Consider the following 23,712-nt stretch of genomic DNA (forward strand, 5'->3'; position numbering starts at 1 on the left):
ACTAAATGGTACTACGACAAACCTACAACAAACTCTGACATTCCTGACTTAGTTATCTTTTAAACTGACAAACATCACATGTGTAATTCATAGCACAATTCAAACGGGATCAAAAAATTATTTGACTCTTACTGTTGACTACTGTACAGAATCTTTTCCAAAATAAGGTCCCATGCGAAAGACCTAAAGAGGAGGGACTTTGCTTCTCTACTTCTTGGCTGGGTGCGTTGACTTCCTGGAGTCTTGTCATCACTGTGAGCTTTAAAGGCAACCAGCGGAGACTCCAGGAAGTCACTGCGCCCGGCCAAGAAATAGTCTGTTACACAACCCTCCTGTAAAACCACAAGTTGTTGTTTTTACACAAACAAGCTTCCAGTGTTTATGCTCTGCTAAGCTAACCATCTCCTGGCTGTAGCTTCATCGTTAACAGACATGAGAGTGGTATCAATCTCCTCATCCAACTCTCTACAAGAAAGCAAAAGAGTGCCCATTTCTCAAAATGCTTAACTGTTCATTCAAAGTGCATCACTTACTTTAGGACTTTAAGGCTTTTAAAAGTATGTGCAGATATATCTTGTCCATGGTGGATGATCTCAGCCACATCTCTCATCTCACACATGCATATAAAAGCACCCATGCAGAGTACAAAGACTAAAACTTGATGCACACATCTTTGGGCCATACATAGTGGTGAGTGAAAGTGAGTGAATAAAAATGCTCAAGTGTCAAAGCTCTTTTGAAGAGCAGATGAGCACTAGCAGATGTGCAATCTGTGAAGAGTACAGTTACACTTTATCACGTTCTTGGCAGGATCCTTTTAACAATGTATTTTAATTATGTTTAAATGTATTTGATTCCTAATTACAGACAGATGCCACATTATCTTGGACATTTTAATACTTTAAATGACATGTTTCAGCCTACTAACAAGCACAACAAGCCGGAGAAAAGCTTGAGTTTTTCCACTGTGTATCTGCAATGAATACCTTTGATCACAACCATCTATTCTCACATCTGCTTTTAAACTTGCGTTCTTTCCTCCCTGACCTTGGACATCCTCCTTCATGTTCTTCACACTGGCCATCCGTAAGAGTAGTTAATCCGTGAACTGCATTGTTTGGAAGCCCCTAAGACGCTTTGCAGATACATCTGTGTTCTGTTAAAGTGATTGGTCATTTCTCAGATAAAGCAGCTGGACAGTTCCAGGGGGAAGACCCCTGCCATGTTATCTGAGGCGTGGGAGGAGGGGAGGGGAGGGGAGCTGGAGGGGGAGGGATCCCAGCAACATGTGAAAACTCCCAGACACAAACCATAACAGAGGGACAGCCTGGTTACCAGGAGGCGGAAGTGGGACTGGAGCAGGACCAAGTCGGGGGGGACCCTTGTTTGCACAGGGATTTGTTGGGTCTGTTGCTGCGACATTAGAGACTTCTGTAACCAAGAGTCACATGGCTGTGGCAGTCTATAAATCCACTGCTGTATTTCTGGATCACAACTTCTAAAACAACCCAACCACCAGAGAAAATGTTGGCACTGTATATTTGTTCGTTATAATGTAGTGGGTTGAAATGCTGTGGTTAACATGTGGTTAGGTTAAGGCACAAAAAACACTTGGTTATGGTTAGGAATGGATCATGTTTTGGCTCAAAATACCCAGTTTGGGGGGCACAATCCTGGCCAGAAGAGCGGCAGTGTTTAAGTAAAAAACAACTACTCTTGCATGGGGTACTCTCCTGGCAGGAAACACAGTGGTGTTGCAGTAAAAAACAACCACTTCTGGGGGCACTATCCCCACAGGAAAAGCAGCGATGTGTCTGCAAACAACAACCTCTTTTGTTGGCATGATCCAGGCAGGAAAAGCAGCAATGTCTCAGTAAAGAACAACTGCTTTTCATGCCACTATCCCAGCAGGAAAAGCAGCAATGCATCTGCAAACAACAACGACCTCTTTTGTTGGCATGATCCAGGCAAGAAAAGCAGCAATGTCTCAGTAAAAAACAGTCGCTTTTCATGCCACTATCCCAGCAGGAAAAGCAGCAATGTGTCTGCAAATACCAACCTCTTTTGGTGGCACAACCCCTGCAGGAAAAGCAGTGATGTCTCTGCAAAAAAACAGCAGCTTTTCATGTGTCTATAGCGGCAGAAAATGCAGCGATGTCTTGGCAAACAAAAGCCGCTTTTCATGGCACAACCCCTGCATGAAAAGCAGTGATGTCTCTGCAAAAAAAACAGCCGCTTTTCATGTGTCTATAGCGGCAGAAAACGCAGCGATGTCTTGGCAAACAAAAGCTGCTTTTCATGGCACAACCCCTGCGGGAAAAGCAGAGATGTCTCAGTGAAAAACAACTTCTTTTCATGCCTAATGAGCCACTGGAAAAACAGTGACAGGTTGCTTCAAAACACCCACGTCTGGTGCTTTAATAGCTGCTGGAAAAACCGCAATGATTCCCTAATCACTAACCACTTTTGTTGTTTGTCTTGCCAAGGTGTCATGCCATTCACCATCTACTCCACCTCCACATGACAAAGTCAGTTAATGTACTACATCACTTTAGAAATGATGATATGATACTATGAAACATGTGAATACAGAAATATACAATCCAAAGTTTTCTTCTGACAACTGAGCTAAAAATAACATGTCTTTAGGAGGGGACAAAAGCTAACAGTTAAGGGTTTAAAGGGATCTGCTGTGTGGACTTCAAGGTATGTGTGCTGCTAAACAGAATCAGTTATGATAATAATGTAAGACAGCACCCACAAACCATCTAAAATCAGTTTGGCTCTACAGCTTCCATGTGGCGGCAGCCCAGAGGCTTGGAACGAACCTGTGGGAGAAACTATTCACACACATTTATCCCCTCACTGAAATATTAACTGTTCAAAGCAGCTCTCTGGTGGCAGAGATCACCATGTGGCCCGTGCGCTTTACAGCAGATGTTTAATGGATTCAGGTGAGGCATTTTAAAATGAGCGTGACTGTAATTTCAAGTGCCTGTCACAATCTGTTATGCCTTGCGTGACTACAGAGTTACAGTCCAATGAGATGCAGGATATCACATCGCAACTAACATCTAGTTCTCAGATTTTTATCTTTATCAGATGATAATTCAATCTAGGATCAACAAGCCAAGCAACAAGCAACTTGTCTTATCTTGTCTAATTCTACTATTGTGTATCAGTGTTATTAAGAAGAAGTGATGCACTGGAATTCATTGCAAAACTGGGAGGAAACACAATTGTGATAAACAGAGGCTGCACACACACACACACACACACACACACAGTGAGTTTATAACTCTGCAGAAAGACACAAACACTGCACTCGAAATACTGTGCCACTGTCAGTGCACTGTGTGTGTAGATGCAAAAGAGTTTTAAAAATGTCTTCATTGGGAGGCTGACCTCACCCCCTTGGCGCAGATGCTCAGATTAGAAAGATGACCTTTGACCTTGCCCATTGTTGCCATGGTTCCTCGGGCTCCCCTGCCCATGGTTTGAACGGGGAGGAGGCGGGCGGGGCTCAGAGCGAGAAGGAGGGGATTCGAGATGCATAACCACAACAGGTGGTGTTGATTTAAGGGAGTTCTGCCTTCCCATGCGCTGGAACTGAACCCAATACATGACAAAGGCAGATCAAAGTGTGTTTCACTGTGGTGCGCGAAAATCCTTGTCAAACCATTCAGCTTCCTCCCATGAGCACTGTTTCTCTCTCTCTCTCTCTCTCCAGCGTGCATATTTTCCCCCCGCTCTCTGAGAACGAACTGCTCACAGATGCTCCGCGGCAACACCAAGAACACAAACTGTCATTTCCTTTAACAGCTCATTGTGGACTTATTAGAACCACTGTTCTGCTAATAGTGCCTCTCACACGCTCCCGCGGTGCACTCGAGAGCCCTCAGAGTGCGAGAGGGGCAGATGTAAAGTGAAGAGAATGTCATGGAGGATTATGATTCCACCCGTGGGGGAGAAAACACGATATTCTACACGAGGTTACACACCAGAGCCTGTGAGCGCACACAAACATATACAAACTCTCAAGAGACGATGCAATGTAGCTTTTGGCTGCGTGCCAAATCTCATCTCCCTGAGGCTCTTATAGAATCCACACCATGTCAGTTTCAATTGCCAACTGCAAAGTGCATGCACACACACACACGCTGACACATGAAGACATAAACACACATAAAAAGCCACTGCTCTGTACTCACATAGAGTCCTGTGTGCCTGTCTCCAAAGAAGGGGAAAGCAACAGAGATCTCCACGAGCCTGGAGCCTCCGTCGTCCTGAGCGTTGGTCTGGGAGTCCCCCTCCTCCTGGCCAAAGGGGTAGAAGTCCTCCAGGGGCACGGCGAGTTCCACCCCAGGCAGCAGGTCCAGGGAGAGCAGGGTGCAGAAGCAGGGCAGCAGGGCTCGCAGCACCAACACCATGGCCTCAGCCACCCAGGGATGGAGCTGACAGCAGGCACCACGGAGGGGAGGGAGGAGCGCACACACCTGAGGCAACAAGAGCAGAGCAGAACAGGACAAGACCGTACGTTCCTCCTCTCAACCACAGCAGTCTGAATCCTCCCCTGACTGCTCTCTGGCTCTGCCTCTTTCTCCCCTCTCTTGTCCTTCAGTAGTGAACTGGGCTTCTTGTGTGAGACAGGGGAATACTGTAGATTCCTTGCATTCTGCTTGCTGCTGGGTACTGCATGAGCTACACTCTGTCTCACTGAAATGAAACGAGGGGAGGAATGAAAGAGGGGGAGCAGCGTGATTCAGCTGAGATGTGTTTTTTTTTTTTTTTTTTTGAACAATCCAGCGATTTGGTCCCTGATGGTCAGCTTAGAAATATCCTCAATAAAAGCTCTATTCTGCCTGCCAAAGGAGTTCTTTCAGTTTTGGCCCCACCTCCCCCACAGGGATTCACTACCTTGCATAATTAGCTCCTTGCAGCCAATAGCTGCAAAGAGGCCGGTAACTGGATAACCACTGGGCGGATCTATGATAATCAAAGGGCTGCTTTAAAGAAACTCTGACAAGATTTTCCCCTTTCAGTGGAACTTCTACTATGTACAGTTACCACGGCATGCAAGGTTGCACAGGGAGAAGACATGCATGTGCACTGTTGTGAAAATGCAACACTGTACAATCAGTATGGTGAGAGTGAGGACTGAAATGAAAGAAGAGTTTGCTTCTCAGATACACACACACACACACACACACAAGAGATGCATGTGTATATGTGTGGTTTCTAATTATCAAAGGGAGGACCGCATATTATCTAAAAGTTTTTTAGGGTTGTGAGGGATTACAGATGGATTGCAAGTGAAACTTTCAAGGAATGATGATCCCCGCAGCAGACCTTGGAGTCTGCAAAGATCTTTGAAAGAAAACACTTAAGACAGCACTGGCAACAGAGAGCGAAGGTCATTCTCTCACCCACAACACTAAATCCACAAAGGCTTTTAATGGTGCGAGCCAAACGCCAGAACTCACATGCCATGAAAGGGCAGCGCTGTCTTTCGCAGAAAACTTTTCCCATAACAAAGTTGTGTGGCCGGTAGAATAAACACCATTGAGTCTCAAACCTCAACATCTCTCGCAAAACAAAATTGCATAATTGTGCACTGATACACCAAGTTTATTAAAAGTAATCACAACTTTTGCACTCGTTATCACTGATTCAGTCTAATACAACACATAATAAAACAAAGTACTGACAGTATCTCTATGACTGCCTGAAACACTACTAAATCACAGCACCAGGGAAATCTGCTAACAATTACTGTAAATATTTGAATATATATTCTCACAACACAAACAGTGATTATGACATATAAAATTGGTACATAATCAATATGACAAATGAGTGTAGCAACAATCACAAGAGCAGAATGAAGCACCAACTGAGGAAACCTTGCATCACATTGTTTCCGAAAAAAAATTTGACACAGCATAAACAGTCTTAGAAACGCCAACTGTAGCGAGCCAGAGGAAATCCTTAAAACAATTTGGCACGTCCAGTCCACTTATAAACAAAACACTCATTGTTTGTTGTTGTTGAGTTTTCCTGCAGATTAATGTAATCCGGTGTGCACATGTGCATGGGTGGGAGCAAACGCCTTAGGAGTGTGTTTGTGTGCGCTTCCAAATGTGGACATAGCTTGTAACATAATGTTGTTGGGGAGCTGCCAGAGGAACAGTGAATGAGGAAGCCAGAGGTGCTACATACTTCGCTGCAGGGTCTCTGCTTACACACCAGGCTGTAGCATCTGATTGAAATAGACCTGTCGTCTTCTTGTCTCCTGGTCCAGCTGCTCTTTTAGAGTCAACACCTAATAAAGAAAAACAAACAGAAAAATTGAAGGTAGGTAGGTAACACAAAAAATCCAAACATAAACCTGTGGTACAAAATGAAGACCTTTTCCAACAAATCATCCACACTGAGAATTAAAATACCTGTTCCTCCAGGCATCTGACCCTCTGGCGATGAGCCTTCTCCCTGCTCTCCAGGGCCCGCTCTGCTTGGAGCTGGCTGTCTCTCAGACGATCCGTCTCCAAATCCAACTCCTGGTGATGGCGGGCTGTCACCTCCAGGAGGCGCTGTGCATGAGAGTGCTCCAACTGGGAGATTTGGGCCTGAGGACAGTTCACATGAGTTTACAGAATTTAAAATAGAGTGAAAGAGAGATAAAGGTCAGTGAGTGTAATCAGAGGTTCAGCAGAATGGGGACACAGACAGCTCTCTGACACCTGGGGTTACTGAGGTCATCCTGAACTCTGCCTCACGAGGATTCTTACCTGGGCAAGGTTGCCAACTAGAAAACACATGTTGGTAATAGCAGGGATGGATTATTTAATAGGCCTATGGAGCGCAGGCCCAAGGGGACGGGGGGGCCTGGACCGCAGCCTCTGTTTGAAGTGATTTTATTGAGATTTCTTGTTGGTAAGTCAATCAAGCTGCCATTAACAGACACAAAATGACCACAAAGAGAATAACAAACAGCTATAAAGAGATGAAAACAACCACAAAGGACTCAAAACAACTACAAAGAGATTCAAAAAGACAACAAAGGGACAAAAAGATTACAAAGAAACACAAAATAACCATAAAAAGACTCAAGACAACTATATAGTGACACAAAATGACCACAAAGAGAGGCAAAAAAGCCACACACACATAAACAGTTACAAAGAGATGCAAAACAACTACAAATGACACAAGACACAAATCCACCATAAAATAGATGCAAAAACTACAAAAAGACACAAAATTAGCATAAAAAGATGCAAAACAACCATAAAGAGACTAAAATCAACCACAAACAGACTTAAAACAACTTCAAAAAGATTGATAAAAACTAGAAAGACTACAAAGAGACATAAAATAACCACAAAAAGATGCAAAACAACCACAAAGAAACTCAATACAACTACAGAGATTCAAAAAGATGACAATAAGACAGAAAGACTACAAAGAAACACAAAACAACCATAAAAAGACTCAAAACAACTATATAGAGACACAAAATGACCACAAAGAGAGGCAAAAAAGTCACATAAACAGTTACAAATAGATTCAAAACAACTACAAAGATATTTGAAAAGACAACAAAGAGACAAAGACACAAATCCACCATAAAAAAGACTCAAAAAACTACAAAAAGACACAAAACAACCATGAAGAGACTAAAATCAAACATAGACAGACTTAAAACAACTTCAAATAGATTGAAAAATACTACAAAGAGACACAAAATAACCACAAAAAGATGAAAAAACAACCACAAAGAAACTCAATACAACTACAGACATTCAAAAAGATGATATTAAGACCACAAAACAACCATAAAAAGATTCAAAACAACTACATACAGACACAGAATGACCACAAAGAGATGCAAAACCACAAAGAGATTAAAAAAACCCACGAGACAAAATAACTACAAAGAAACACAAACTAACCATGAAAAGACTCAAGACAACTATATAGAGACACACAATGACCACAAAGAAACTCTATACAACTACAGAGATTCAAAAAGATGACAATAAGACAAAAGACTACAAAGAAACACAATAAAAAGACCAAAACAACTACAAGTTGACACAAATAACGTCAAAACATGCAAAACAAACACAAAAAGACTCAAAACAACTCAAAGAGACAACAAAGAAACACAAAACAACCATATAAAGACTCAAAATTACTACTGATGGACACAAAATAACCACAAAAAAGATGCAGACAACAACAAAGAGACTTGAAACAACTACTAAGAGATTGAAAAAACACTCACGACAACCATAAAAAAAGCCAAAATAACCACCTTGAGGAGGGATGGGGGGCCTTTTACATGTCTGTGCCCAGGGGCGCACTATCTCATAATCCGTCCATGGGTAAGAGGCAGCTTTATTTGACAGGTGTAAACAATCAAACACATGTTCAATAAAATGAAATTACATTGTAACAGTAGACGTTTCCTCTTTGGGAAATGTGACTGATGTGCTGCTGCTGTTCAAATACAACTTGTCAGTGCTTTCAAAGAGTGTATGAAATCTGGCTTTTCATGGAAGCAAGTGAAGCTTTAGAGAGAGTTCCAGATTCATATAAAACACTTTAATATTTCTAAATGCTACATGAGTTACAGTAACAGTTGTATTATGATGATTTTACATAATAATAATAAACTTTATTTCTGTAGCACTTTTCAAAACCAGAGTTACAATGTGCCTCACAAAATACAACACCATACAGTAAGATAAACATAAAGTTGAAAGATGATTGATGAGACATAACATGCAGTAAAAAAGGGATTTCAAGACGTGGTCAGAAAGACAAATCTAAATTTAAAAGAATGACATTAAACATTTTGGAAAAATAAAATAGTAAAAGTATGATCCCCCTTTGTTTCAAGCCTGGACTATAGATCTTTGAACATTTAATTCTCTAATCTGAGGGGTGTCGGAGCCAAATAAGGGTTAAGAGTTTTGAAATGTAAAGCGGAGCCAGACCATGAAGGGATTTAAAAGTAATCAATATAATCTTAAATTGAATTCTTTACTGGATGGGGAGCCAGTGTAGTTCGGCCAAGACTGAAGTGATGTGTGCCCGACATCGTGTTTGTGAGAAATCTGTACTGCTGCATTCTGCACCGACTGTAAATGGGCAACTGCTGCATTTTTTGTTTGTTTGTTTCAAGATTATTTCAGCTCAAGGGGGCATAGAGACGGAGATGACACACAGAACGCTGCAAGGATTCAGCCAGCATGAGGCATACACTCTACCAGGTGAGCTACAGGCCGCCCCAACTGCTGCATCATCAAAGCAAAATTAGGATATTGCATGACTGGCATGGTTTGACAAAGAGAAGTTGATTGATCCATACTACTACGCTGTTCCCACAGTGTGACCCCTGCTCCATACCTCTCACCTGCACAGTCTGCAGCTCACCCTGCTTTTCGGCCAGCTCCTGCTCCAGGCTGTGGACTGTCTGTCCCAACTGCTCCTTCTCTCTGGCTGCCGACGTTGCCTCCTCCTCCCCCCTGAGCCTCTCCATCTCCACCTGACAACAACACGAGGGTGACATAATGTGAACGACTTTACCATGATTGTTCTGCACTCATGTGCCTTCCTGTAATGTGTGTAGCAGAAGCCAAGCGCAGAGTTCTCACAGTCCACCTACATGTTTCCATCACTTCAAGATCACTCCGTACAATGTGTGACAAAGGAGATGAATATGTGGAAAATGGGACAAATGATATTACGCACATGACAAACTCCGGCAAATTATTCTCCTGCATGGATTAATGTAACTGCCCATTTATGTGCCTCAATGCTTCTGCAACGGCACGTCTTCATTTCATCCAGAATGTGGCAGCGAGGCTTCTGACCAACACTAAACACATATTACTTCAGTCCTGGCTTCTGCAGTACATGTACATGGGCTTCCAGCAGTTTTACAATTGACTTTAAGATGCCTTTAATTACATTTTAAAGCCCTTTGTGGTTTGGCTCCTTCATGTATTATATTTATTATATATTACATTTCAGATCTTTTACCTCATATTCAGCACCAAGACTTTTCAGGTCCCCTGAGGAAAAGCTGGTTAATGTTCTGGGGTCCAACAAAAGGGGGCTCATAACTTTCAGTGGCGGACTCAGGCTTTCTGAGGGGCAGGGGTGAAAAAAAAGAAAGGGCACCAGCTGCATGCGGTGGCACGCCAGCTCGCAGAAAGGTTTCTAACATGAAGGGCAGCCTTTATGACACTGCATCATGTTGTTTCCACTGGAAGAGCACCCGAGACAGCACTTTATCACGTTTTCTCCACTACAGTCGGCACCCTAGAAGGCACTTAATCACATTTTCTCCACTTGAGGGCACCTGAGAGGGCACTTTATCATGTTTCCTTTACTGGAAGAGCACCCTAGGTGATTTTATCACATTTTCTCCACTAGAAGAGCACCCTAGTGTGTACTTCATTACGTTTTCTCTACTATAAGAGCACCCTAGCTGGTGTTTCATCAAATTTTCTCTGCTGGAAGAGCACCCTAGAGGAAATTTTTTTCATTTTCTCCACTGGAAGAGCACCTGAGACAGCACTTTATCACGTTTTCTCCACTACAGTCGGCACCCTAGAGGGCACTTCATCACATTTTTTCCACTTGAGGGCATCTGAGAGGGCAGTTTATCATGTTTTCTCCGCTGAAATAGCACCCTAGTCTGCACTTTATCAAGTTTTCTCCACTAAAAAGAGCACCCTAGAGGCGAATTTATCAATTTTCTCCACTGAAAGAGTACCCTAGAGTGCACTTTATTACATTTTCTCTACTGTAAGAGCACGCTAGCTTGGGCTTCATCATGTTTTCTCTACTGGAAGCACACCCTAGAGGACTCTCCATGTTTTCTCTACTGGATGGGCACCCTAGTGGACTCTTCACTACGTTTTATCCACTTGAGGGCATGCAAGACGTCACTTGTTTTCTCCACTAAAAGAACCACTGCTTAAGAGCACCCTTTAGCAGTGGTTCCCAACAGGTCCAGCCATGGGGTCCAGATTTCTTCAAAGTCAAAGCTTTCAACAGTTAAGTACATTCAGCGTCATACTTGTGTTTGGCCAATGTCATTGAAATTCACTGTACTTCAAAATAAAGTGTGTTTACAAACTTGACACACTGCAGTCATTTTTTTCGCATTCAGAATGGACTCGCGTGACCCACCTGTTGGGAACCACTGCTCTAGAGGGTCCTTTATCATGCTTCATCTGACATAGAGGCATCCAAGAGGGCACTTTATCATGTTTTCTCTGTTGGAAGTAGTCTCACCACCAGACAATCAGAGATCTCCGCCTTCTGATAGTCTGGGGACACTCCTTTCTAAAGTGTGTTTAACACACCGGCGAAAACGGCCGGCAACAAAGCAACGCCTCTTGCATTTTTGAAAAGGACATGCCTTCTCAGAAATGTGCGCTCCTCCTTTTCTCGTCCACAAGGAAACAAACACACAGAGAGCTTGAAAATGGATGCCGAGAGATTTAACTCTGTTTTATCAAACGTGTGCTCATCCGTGAAGAAAATATGTTTGTTCAATCATTGTGTTTATAGACTTTACAAACATCGGATTAGTCTAAACGGTGATACAGTGATGTGAAAAATGTGATATATACACACATATATATATATATATATATATAGCTAAAAGCTCTGCTGGTATTCTACCCGAAGTATTTGTAAACAACAAGACGATTCCCTCTATAGTCTATAGTCCGGCCGGCCAGATGAGTCATGGCCTTGTAAAAGATTATGTTTGTTTCTTTTAGTTGGCGAGAATGTGTCGCCGCAAACGCGACAAACATCCACTAACTTTGACGGAGTTTTCTGCGAGCGCGACTTGAGCCATTTTGTACCGCTACACGTGTTTCTAGTCGGACTATGTTTACAAGCACAAGAGTTCAGCGAGCCACCGAAGGACCGCCCTGCAGATTTACTATTGGTTCTGCAACGTAGGGAGTTTTTTTAAACTCTGAAATTGTATCCGCCCATCTAAACACAAAATCAGGGTGAAAGTCATCAGTCTTTAGTTAAGCAAAGCATCTAAAGACTGACTTGTGAGTCTACGTTGGAAGGGCACCCTAGGGGGCACTTTACCATGTTTTTATTTACCACAGGAGCATCCACTTCTGTGGCATTTTCTTCAGACATGGGGGAACCAAAGGCCTCCCACCGAGTCAACCAGTGATGTTGTTACTGTTTCAGTTGTAATGTTATGAAGTTGCTTCTTACTGTCAGTATCAAAGCACCTGTGCTAGATACCCTAAATTTATGTAAGTGTCATACGAAACCACTGCAGTCATTTTTTTCCTGAAGATTTTTTTATTTTTGTTATTATTATTATTGTAATCTATTGTATTCTATAGTAGTCCACGTATATGTGTAACTGTGATTTAGACAAGTTTCTACAACTTCAGCGGGACTTATCCTAAGGATTAGGGAGAATGGAATGGATTGATATTTTGGGAAAAATACTGACTGTGTCCCTGTTTCTTGTTTGTATGCTAATCTAAGCTAAGCTAAGGTAAGCTAACCTAACCAGCTGCTGGCAGTAGCTCCATATGTGCCATACACACTTTTCGTCTAACTCTCGGAAATAAAGAGAATAAACTTATTTTGCTTAATGTCAAACAATTCCCTAAAGTATAGTGCAACAGACTGGTGAGCTCACCCTCTCCAGTGTCTTCCTGAGTGCTGACTTGTCTTTACCAAGACGTGTCAGCACCCTCTCCATCTCTGCTCTCTCGCTCTGTAGCTTTTGCAAAGAGCTCTGAAGATCAGTGACTTTGTCCTGGAGTTCCTCCTTCTCTCGTTGCAGCTGCTGAGAGCTCCCCTGTGCTTGCAGTCCAGCTTCCTGCTGCTGTTTCAGGCTCTGGGACACAGTCAATCATCTGTACATCAAAACAGAGCCTCAACCTTTGCACCTTTGTTTGCACTTTAACCTCAGTGTGACTCACCTCCTTCAGTGATCTGTTATGTTTCTCTAGCTCACAATATTTAAGCTCTAAGTCCTCCTGGGCTCTTTGAATGTTCTGGGTCTGTTCTGTTAGTGTGTGGTTCAGCCTCTTCTTCTCTGAGAGGGCATCTCGTGTTTTATCCAGACGTTCCTATGGGCACACACACGTTGATATACAATGAACCACTCAGTTTTATCAAAACATGATTTTGCACTCAGGCTGACCCTTTGGTCCTCCCCGTCTTTTATATTCTGTCTCTTTTTACAGTCCTTGACAGATTGTTGAACACTGCCGGCAAGAGTTGGGACTTTTCTCGCGCTTTTTACTGCAATGACCTGACAGCTTTTGAGCAAATCAGGAGATTTATACCAAGCATGTCATGTTTTTGTTTGCTCAGTATCTTTAAAGTGCAGTCCCAAACTAAGACCGGAAAGCTCTCCTGAGAAGCTCTTGGAGAATTAATGAGCTTGCCTGAGCGTTTTATTGCTCAGTCTTTGAGGTCCTTCAGGAAAACCACAGCGGCAAATGTAAATAAAAATGCTCAGTCTGGAGCTGAGAAGGTTACATTGCTGCACTGTAAATCAAAGCACGGCAGTGGAAGGGTGGCTATTCATCTTATTTTGAAGTTTCAATCAAACATCCTTATGTTGAGAGAGGGGGAAAGCTTACAAATAAAAAATACACAGTGCGCATGATTTGTTTTATGTTACAGTAATGTTCTTATGTACCTGCAGCAGCCTTCGGTCCTGCTCACTGGCAGTCAGAGCCCTCTGCAGCTGTGTGATCTGCTCCTGCAGAGCTCCACTGCTGGTCCTGTTGTCACTGAGGGTGTTGGACAATTTGTGGATCTGTTCTCTCAGCTGGCTCTCATGCTGCTCAGCTCGAGCCAGTGACGTGGCCAGCCTCTCCTCACTGACCCTCAGCGCTGCACACCGGTCCTCGCTCTCACTCAGCTTCCTCCGCAGCTCCGTCAGTCTTTCCTGCAATGCCCCTGCCTCTGCGTCCAGCTCTGCTGCCCTGAGCTGGGCCCTCTGTAGCTCACCTTCGAGGGTGCGTTGGGAGAGCTCCAGGCGGCTCACCCTGCTTTCTGCTGCCTGTAGAGACTCCTTCAGCTTCTGTTGTTCTACATTTGCACGCGACTCTGAGTCCTGCAAAAGCTCCAAATTGTCCTGTAGAGGAATTGGCACAGGAGTTTATCAGCTGTCACTGAAGATGCTGTATGTTGTTTGAGTCAAAGGGGACCTATTATGATTTTCCTTATTTTCTGTCATATAAATAATGTCCCAATTCCTGTGAGCTAAAACCTCAGGCTTCAGACCGTTCTGAATACTCTGTTCTCAATGTTTTTCTCTACTCTGGAGACAAGATGTGTCAGCTCATGAAAGATTTCTTTATATCGTCATCTGCTTCAGGAATGGTATTGCATTATACACTGCTACAAGTAGTTACATGCTAACATCAGGGAAACACGTAATCTTAGTTGCTGATGTTGTTCATTTCTCCAAAATTTTGGATTTAATTTTGCCTTTCACATACTTGCAGAGCCCTGGATTCAGCCTCAGCAGCTTGCAGACTAGTCCTGCATTGGGCTACCTCCTCTTCAAGGTTTCTCTTCTGCCTCTCTGCACGACGCACTACTTCTTCCTGCAGGGAAAGGGATGTACGCACCTCATGCAGTCGATCTGCCATCTCTCTTTTCCCTGGAACAACATGTTAGATATGCTGTATGTCTAAACAGAAATAATAAAGGATGTTCAGTTAAGTGGGATCCACTGGTTTTCTTACCCTGCTCTGACTGCTTCAAGGACTTCTGTAGTTGTAGCAGATGGGTGGCTGACTTATCCTGGCTGCCTTGGAGCTCTGTAACCTGCTGACTTAGACTGACTGTCTGAGCCTTGGCTTCATCCTGAAGGAGTAAGATGCGTTTATGAGATTAAAAAAGTGCAAACTTTAGGTCAACAATCTCAAACCACTCACAGAGTTTGAGGTTTGAGCCTTTATTCACTTATTAAGAAGCTGAAATATACCCTGTCTCGTTGTGTATCCCTGAGTTCCTGCTGGAATTCCCGCAGGACGGTATGCACTGAGTCCACGTCTGGCTCATCATCTTCACCACGAGACAAGAACAATACAGATCCGTCTGTGTCATTGTCTCCCCCTAACCAAAGAACACACTTATTAATGTATCCTGTCATAGTGAAAAATGCTATCATCTTATGGTGAAAGTGCATGACCATACCTCTCATTTGGAGGTGGTTTCTCCAGGGAGAGGGAGACCGTCTCCGGGACCCCAGTGTGCCTGAAAGCCTTGCATGGTTGGTACCAACAGTGCGGTGCACAGCTGAACACAACCCTGCCAACTTGAGCTCCAGGTCTCTGCGTTTGGTATCACCCAGGCCCAGCTGTTCTTCCAGGGCCTGGACCTTGCTTTCAGCGAGACCGACTTGCACGGAGAGTTCCTTGACCTTGATCCCAGCGTCTTCTAGTGCGATCTCCAACTGGGCGGTGGTTTCTCTGTGCCTCTGGTCACACTGCTGCTGATGAGCCTCTCTGTCCTGCAGCATCTTTCGGGTCTGATGCTCCGATGTCTCCAGTTCCATCACACGGCGCTGCAGACCTGAAACCTGCGCAGACCACAGAGTCACAAGATGAACCTAATTTTCTCTGTTTTTGGATTCTTCGTTCACTGTGGGGGCATGTGAGAAAAACAAAGTCTTCGTCATGAATTCAGCTTAACAGAGGGTGATTAATTGATATACAAATGGTCATCTGGGGGTTAAAGTATTGCTTAAAGGATGAAATATGGGCAACAGGCTGAACATAGTTCTTACTACAGCAGTGTTTGACAACACTACAGTGTAATTCCTGAGGAAACATGCCCTGAGTGTTATCGAGTGACCAACACTTAACTGTGTAAAGAACAAGGACATGGTTTCTATAAAGGGTTAATGTGCTTAAAGCTGACAAGCTTGTCAAGTTCACTGATAGGGTTTCTAAACTGTATCACAAGAGGTTAAGAGGGACCAGAGTCCTGACTGAGGCATAATTTTAAACAAGAATATACTTTGGAAATGTGACTGTTCTTTATGGCTTCATAGCTTCTCAACCTCAGGACTCAGATGCGTGATATATAGACAAGGTCACAGGATATTTCAAAGACTGACGTTTAGATATTTGTTGTATTTAGTTTGGAAAAAGATACATTAACCAGACTTCAAATATATCATAATAATGTGGGATCCATTTGGAATGGCCTTCGTGCTTTTGGAAACAAAATGTAAGAGTATGCCATACATTCACTTGACAACACTGCTGCGGTCATGAGAACATGGGGACCCCAAAATGGGGTTATGAGACAGAGGCGGTTAAAAAGAAAATGAATTTTATAAAAACGAAAGCCTAATTTTTGCCACACTGTTCATTAAAACATAGACTCAAGTTTGATTTTTCAAAATTTCTGATAGTTTTCAATGAAATTTTGTTTCTTTACAGGCATAGTCTGGATTTTTTGAACCACCTCATGCAACCCCGCTTTAAAAGATCGTAACTGTCCTGTTAATAAACTGTTGTTCATTTATATTAACAAAATATTTCAAAGAAAACCCATCACTGTTAAAGAGGAGTATACAGTGTGTTATCATTCATGTTTTTTGTCCCTGCACGACTATGGCAGATATTCTTCAAGTATGTAAGCAAAGGTGGAATGTTTGCTCTAGCATGTTGTTAACAGACTAATTCCCGGAGGCCTTCTACCTCATTCAGCGCTGCGTCTCTGCCAGCCTCGCACTCCAGCACTCTCTGCTTAAGAGTGAAAGCCTCACGACGTGCCTCCTCCTCCTTCTGCTCCTCCTGACACACCCGGGCCTGCAGCTCACGCAGCTCCTGTTTCTGGCGGCTGTTCTCGCCTTCGAGGACCTTTACCTGCTCATGTTAACATAGCACACACTGCTTGAAGGTAATCCTTTTATTTAAAATAAATCAGATGGAAGGCAGTTTCCTCAATAATCTTTCACCTGTCTGCGCAGCTCCTGCAGATCTCTGCGTGCCTGCAGGCGAGACTTCTCCAGCTCTCGCATACTGCTCCGTAGAGCGGTTGCCTCTTGGTGCATTGAGCTCCTGCATTCCTCTAAGACGGCTGCCTTCTGCTCCCTCTCCTCCACGGCTCGTCTCAAGCTAGTAAAGATATGTTTGAAGTTAAAAAGATTTCCAAAATATTCATTGCTGCTAGACAAACAAAAAAAACTACTGAATTTACAGGAAATCTGCCGTTCCATGTGACAGCCATACCTGCTGTTGTCACTCTCTGCTCTCTTGATAAAACCTCTTAGCTCCTGGTTAGAGGCTTGGATCGCCTCTTTCTCTCTGGTCTCATCACCCAGGAGCCTCCTCAGGTCCAGAGCTTCTTTTCGTTGCTCGTCTCGCTCCTGTGCACACTCCTGGAGCTGTCTGTGGGCCTCAATTAGCTCCCTTTGCCCTTTAATAAGTCCATCCTCTGCCTCCTGCAGCTGCCGACGAAGGCCCTCTAACTTCATGCCCAGATTTATGGAGAAGGAAAGGTGCGATATGTCAATAAGGATAAATAAGGAAGAGATAAACAGCAAACCTCTTATTCATGAGGTCAGTACATAAACTCTTGCTTTTTTCTTGTTCCTGGTTTAAAATGAGCTTTAAACTCCTTTTAAAACCTGCAATATGCACTGAACAAATTTGTGAGCACTCCTCCCTTTCTAAGATAATCCATCCACCATATCAAGATCCAGATTACTACTTGCAAATAGTCTCTGACTAAAAACCCACATTTGCTTTAGATGTGAGAGGGTGTAAGACTTTAATCTTTTCAAAGTCTTTTCTAAAGTATTTTCAAAATCTTCTAGTGTATGGTAGGCATTAGTAAGCACTTCTCCTATTCCAACATAATCTATCCACCTGACAGGTGTGGCATATCAAGATCCTGATTAAACAGCAAGATTATGGCACAGGTGTGTCTTGGGATGGTCACACTCTATACTGTACAGTTTCATCTTGAAAAAAGACATTTATCAGGCACTCCCAAACTTGCATTAAGAATTATGACAAATTAGCAATTCTTTGTGTATCTGTATCTGTTTTAGTGGAAGGAGACCGTGGGAATAAGAGGTGAACTGGTTAGGATTTCTCAATTAGGTGCTGTTTACTGGATCAGATACATGCAGAATTTAACACAGACTCTTGTTCACACCACAACTCCACCAGTTTTGCCTGGGGAGGCTGTGGCTCAGGAGGTAGAGCAGGTCGTCCACCAATCGGAAGATCAGTGGTTCAATCCCTGGCTCTTCCAGTCTGCATGTCAGAGTATCCTTACACGAGAATCTGAAGCCGAAATTCCTCCCAATGGCTGCGTGTCAGTGTGTTAAGAAACTGTGTAGCAGTGTACAAATGGGTGAACATGACTCATAGTGGTCAAATGACTAGAAAGGTGCTAAATTTCTGCACAAAATTTGAGAGAAATAAGACTTTTTCCTGTACATAACAAAAGTTTTATTTCAACCCATGGAAAAAATGAGCAAAAACAAAAGCCTTTATATTTTTGTTCAGTGTAAGGTCAACCACCCAACACACACATGAGTTTTTATATTCTCAAAATTTCTAAAAAACTTCTATTAGGCTGTTATCTACAGTACATCAGAAGCTCAATCGTCAACATCGAATGGGAAAAATCCCTCAGCACACTGTAAGACTGATTTTGGATCAGATAATGCATCACGGCTTCATTGTTTGAAAGCTGAATCTCAACATCTCCTATTTTAAGTGCTTCGTGTGCAATCTCAAGACACTGTATGACCCATATTCTGTTTTACGGCAATATGTTGTGTGTAGCCAGAAAAAGAGGGAGGACTGAGCTTATCTGGCATGGATAAGAGCCAGTTGGGCCTGTAGCCAGGTGCTGTCTCTCCCCATCTCCCCTCTGCGGCTCGCAGTGTAAAGAATCCACAGAGAGCAACATGATGAACAGCAGCCCCCCTTCCCCTGGTGGAGGTGGTGGGGGAGGAGGAGGAGGAGGAGGAGGAGGAGGGAGAGGGAGGATGAGGAGCAGGAGTGTTATGTTCAGAGGCCACACAAGATGGTTCTTTCTCATAAACTCTAATGTGAGAAAAAACAAGCCAGTGCTGATCTGGCCAATTATACTTTATTTTATCTGATTTTTTAGGAGGGGGGTAGCGGAGGAGAAAGGCAGGGGATGTGAGGGCAGCAGTGTTGTGTTATATGGATGGGAGAGGGGGACCTGGAGTCCCAGTGGAGCCAGCCTCTCGCTGCTGCAAGGGAGAAAATAAACACTCCCCCACCGGCTTATTTACACAAGGGGTTAACTTAAACTTTGATTTCATATTACGGTACCAGGGACCATATCCTCCTCCCTCTGGTTCTGCCTCTCTCCCCTTGCTTTCTTCCTCTATCGTGCTCACTAGCTCTCTGTCACACACTCTCACTCCTGCTTTGTCACTGTCTGACATGAGAATCCTGAGACGGGATTAGTGAAAATAATCAAATAAGGAAATGAGCAGGAGTTTGCGGCCAAATATGACAGTGTTGCTGAGGCTTGACTTGATATATGGTGGGGAGGGCTGTCCAAACCCCAAAACTCTTCTGCTCTGGCTCTACACAACCTCATTCACTATTCTTTGACAAGAGTAAGGAGACAGAGCGAAGACAGGATGATCCTCATTTTTACTTTTTCCCTAAAACCATAAAGTCCCCACACAGATAAACAATCTCGTTTTCCTAGGAAACCAGGGTTTTAAATCAAGGCATGGCGAGGCCCTTACAGCTCTGCAGTCACATCTTAATGAGGTGACTGTGAGCTTGTTATTTCACTAAAACGCCCAGCGACCCTGTGGCTGGAATCTTGACCTCAAGCAACCCCAAGAGATGAGATTTACAGCTCTCATTTGGCTTGGGGAGGTATGTCACTGGGCCAAAATTACAGTCTCTAATTGCGCTTTTATGTTTATATCAAGGTCAGTGGAACCAAATTTTTCCTGCAGTGGACTTGACAGGAAAAAGAGAGCGAGTGCTGAGAGGGAGTCTTAAGAGCAGACACCACCTCTCCTTGTAGGATTTGGCCCTGCGCACTGTGCACCTGATGGCACCCTGATGCTAGTAAAGCTCTGTGGCATCGGCCAATGTCAACAGCGGCCTATGGTAAATGGCTCTCCCTCACACTGGCACTAATTGGTGCAAACTCTCACTCACGCTAGAAGCAGATCCGTGTTCTCCCATCCTGTGCCAAGCCAAACAAACCTGTAATTTCCTATCCATTTCTGTGATCCTACTGTACAAACCACCTCCACTGACATCCACCCTATATATTCTATGAATTGCTTTATATATACCTGTCCATATAAACATGCTAATAGTCACCTGACCTAACGTTATTCCTGTATGAGTCATCATTGTAACGGACATTATCATAAACTGGTGCCACTGAAAAGACGCCCATGATATTTATGTTCAAAGGGGCTCATTTTCAGGTTCATACTTGTATTCTGGGTTTGTACTAGAACAAGTTTACATAATTTAATGTTCAAAAAACACTTTATCAGCCTCATACTGTCTGTGCTGGAACACCTGTATTCACCCTCTGTCTGAAACGCTCCGTTGTAGCATCTGTCTCTTTAATCTCCCCCTCCCGAAAAAGCCCAGTCTGTTCTGATTGGTCAGCGTTTCCAGTTCTTATATGTCTTGATGTATGTGCATCTCCATTGCAGCCAGGGAATGACTGTAGTGGAGAATAGCGGCACTTTTTACCATGAAAAATCAACAACAGAAGCTTCCAAACACAACTGGACATATTCCAGCAGGAATATTAATTAAAACTAGGGTGAAAAAAACAACTTCTGCAACCAAGGTTACATGTTTCCCTGACATTAGCATGTACATGCACTGTAAACGTGCCTTTAGCAGATGACCGTAAAAAGAAATCTGTCACGAACTGAGGTCAACTTTTCATGAAAGTAGAAACTGTCAACTTGTCGCACACCATTTCCATCTTCACTGTGACACTTGCCCACCCTAACATATTTTCGTGGGGGAGTGGGATTTAATTTTACTTAACCAATTACTAGAGACCAACATATCTGCGTCATTTCATGTCCACACTGACGTATAGCCATGCCAACATACCTGTTTTGCCAGGGTTTTAGAGTTGCGTGGAGCGAAGTAAAAACAAACTGCAATGTTGGGTGATATTGCAAAGATGTCAATCTAGAACAGTCTCGATAGCAGTGTCTATCTTGTCTATATCTATCTTGTCTTCTTAAAAAAGAAGTTAGTCTTGGCAAAGGCAGTGATTGGCTTATCGAAGCTCCCCATTTTAATATAACCGTGGAACACTGTTTCATGTCAAGATGCCGGATGAATCGGCCAACTTGAACTTGGCGGAGTGGGCGGATTCAAACGTGGAAACTGTGGAAATGAGTTAGCATTTTTGCAGTTTTGGTTCCCTCGTCTCAAAGTCAGTGGGTTTTTGGTTAGATGCCTAAAATAAGGTCTGTGTTTAACACAAGCTTAAGAGACTTTAACGCTTTGTTCTACGAAATAAAATACATCAGTAATTACCCCACTCGTGAATCTTGAAGCCTTAATGTGTCTCAAAAAAGGTGGTTGCTTACAAGTTAGAGAGGTCATTGCCAAAAACGGCTTCACAGCCTTGCTGTGGTAGTGATGTTGAATTTGTGCAATAGTGATGAGGTTCGTTTAAAGCCTTACGTTACAATAAAGCAAAACGTGTAAATATCAACAACTTCTGTTCACCACAGATCTTATTTTCTTGAATAATCCAAAATCCAATGGAAAATTCCTGCAGGCATTTTGACGAGGGAACCAGGGCGATGTTTTTTTGCTCACAGGTCTTACTTTAACATACATTTACTCCAATATTTCACACTTTGGCCATGTTTAACACAAACATCAGACACTGTAACATCATATATATGACGGAAAATAAAGAAAAACATAATTAGTCCCCTTTAAGAGAAAGGCTAAAAAAATGGTGATGTTTTTAAAGATTCTCACCTCCTGTTGTGCTTCGTCTTTCTGTTGGTTTAACTCTCTGGCTTGCTCAGTTAGACTCTTCTTGGTGTTCTCATGGGAGTTCAAAGACTCCTCAAATTGAGCCCGCAGGTCTTGCAGCTCAGACTGAAGGATAGCCGTTGCATTCTGGAACAGTGAGGTACACATATCTGTGTTAGCTGACTTACATGTAAAAGACATAGAAAGTTGACCAGAGCCAACATGAGCCAGCCAGATTTTACCTTCTCCTGCTCCTGTTTGTGAATCACCTCCCTCTGCATGCATTCTAGCTCCATGCTTGCTGTGGTCAGGTCCTGCTGCAGGGCTGCTAGCTTCTCCATGAGGGCAGCCTTCTCTGCCTCCTTCTGGGACAAAGCCTGGTGACGACAGACAGCGAGGTCAGGGTCAGTCATAATGTGGCTCACAGACAGTTTGGCCATGGGGACTTGGACATGCAGAAACTATTGTGCTTAGATAACCTTTCACTGAAGGACTGTACTTAAAGGAGGATGACTCGAAAGCTCCCTAGAAGTGAAGCCAAAACGTCTTGATCTCTCCCTGGTGGCTGACTGCAGTATAGGTCTTAAACCCCGCCCCCTTTATGTTAGCAGTTGAGATGTGGGCCATTATAGGTAATTCTGATCACACTGGTGTTTGTTTGTGTTAATTTTTCTATTAATTTTGATTAAAGCTCATTATTTGATGCTATAAAAAGGGCGTTTGACATCATGATTGACAGCTGTGTGTGCCAATCTGTGTGCTTGCGATTGGGCAGATGGATGTATAGGCAGGAATGCTATACCATGGAGATCTCTACCACGCAGACTTTGGCTTCAAATGACGTCACCAGTGTAGGATGTCAATGGCCGTATCCAAGATATTTTTCTTCATTTTTGTAGAGTCGGAGGAAGTGGAGACGTGTTGTGCGCCTTTATGTACAGACTATGGAATGGACCTAGCGTGACCTTGAATGAGGATACTGGCAGCTCATACAGCATTTGATGGACACACTGGCAACTGTGAATACAAAACTTGGAATGTGGTGCTTATGAGACAATTCTTTAACCCTTGGCCTCTCCTACGATACGCCATATTTCAAGGTTCATAAACAATGGTAACAAACCTATGAAGACCACCTCACACACCTGCTGCTTTTCACTCTCAGCCTGCAGGAGGCTTTGGTTGAAGTCCTGCTGCAGCCTGGCCTGCTCCTCGTGCACCTGCTGCAGCTCCTTGTGGCTGTGCGCACGCTGTTCCTCACACTGTCTCCGCAGCTGCTCCTCCGCCTGCTCCCGCTGAACTGTCAGCTCCGCACACTGTTGCTCCTGTCAACCACCAAACACACACACACACACACACACACTGATTAGTTAATAGGTAGCAAAAGCATCTGATTTAAAGGTTGTCAAGTCAACAAAAGTTTGACTGAACCTTTTGTCGGCGTTCAGCTTCAAGCTGCTCTCTGTGAACCTGCTCTTTGTTGTTCAGGGTCAGCAGGGCATTCCTCTCCACCTGGGCCAGCTTCTCCTCCAGCTTACTCCGCTCTTGTGCAGCTTGCGCAAGCTGGCGTTCAGCATCCACACGCATCCGAGCAGCATCACCTAAACACATGTATCTGATCTCTATCAAAATCCCACTTGATTACTAGAAGGAGACACTCAGGATCAGC

General features: G+C 43.5%; 2 protein-coding genes across 3 annotated transcripts in view; both read right to left on the bottom strand.

Moving 5' to 3' along the window:
• The window catches only part of sned1 (sushi, nidogen and EGF-like domains 1), a 40,741-nt gene extending 35,886 nt beyond the window's left edge, over positions 1-4,855 (bottom strand). For both annotated transcript variants that reach the window (XM_033622862.2, XM_033622861.2), the window contains exon 1: positions 4,212-4,855. In XM_033622862.2, the coding sequence (XP_033478753.2) occupies positions 4,212-4,430 (219 nt within the window). In that variant the 5' untranslated portion in view covers positions 4,431-4,855. The remainder of the gene's footprint in view (positions 1-4,211) is intronic.
• Positions 4,856-6,095: 1,240 nt separating this feature from the next.
• crocc2 (ciliary rootlet coiled-coil, rootletin family member 2) overlaps positions 6,096-23,712 on the bottom strand; it is a 51,509-nt gene continuing 33,892 nt past the window's right edge. The window contains exons 20-36 of the mRNA XM_033621208.2: positions 23,475-23,644; positions 23,189-23,368; positions 22,286-22,420; positions 22,047-22,190; positions 17,283-17,521; positions 17,009-17,168; positions 16,749-16,916; positions 15,235-15,619; positions 15,023-15,153; positions 14,781-14,901; positions 14,532-14,695; positions 13,724-14,164; positions 12,996-13,145; positions 12,710-12,910; positions 9,422-9,553; positions 6,447-6,626; positions 6,096-6,322 (exon numbers count right to left, since the gene is read on the bottom strand). Coding sequence (XP_033477099.2) covers positions 6,239-6,322; positions 6,447-6,626; positions 9,422-9,553; positions 12,710-12,910; positions 12,996-13,145; positions 13,724-14,164; positions 14,532-14,695; positions 14,781-14,901; positions 15,023-15,153; positions 15,235-15,619; positions 16,749-16,916; positions 17,009-17,168; positions 17,283-17,521; positions 22,047-22,190; positions 22,286-22,420; positions 23,189-23,368; positions 23,475-23,644 — 3,185 coding nt within the window. The 3' untranslated portion in view covers positions 6,096-6,238. The remainder of the gene's footprint in view (positions 6,323-6,446; positions 6,627-9,421; positions 9,554-12,709; positions 12,911-12,995; positions 13,146-13,723; positions 14,165-14,531; positions 14,696-14,780; positions 14,902-15,022; positions 15,154-15,234; positions 15,620-16,748; positions 16,917-17,008; positions 17,169-17,282; positions 17,522-22,046; positions 22,191-22,285; positions 22,421-23,188; positions 23,369-23,474; positions 23,645-23,712) is intronic.

This window comes from Epinephelus lanceolatus, chromosome 6 (genome assembly GCF_041903045.1).
Source record: "Epinephelus lanceolatus isolate andai-2023 chromosome 6, ASM4190304v1, whole genome shotgun sequence".
Taxonomy (NCBI): Eukaryota; Metazoa; Chordata; class Actinopteri; order Perciformes; family Serranidae; genus Epinephelus; species Epinephelus lanceolatus.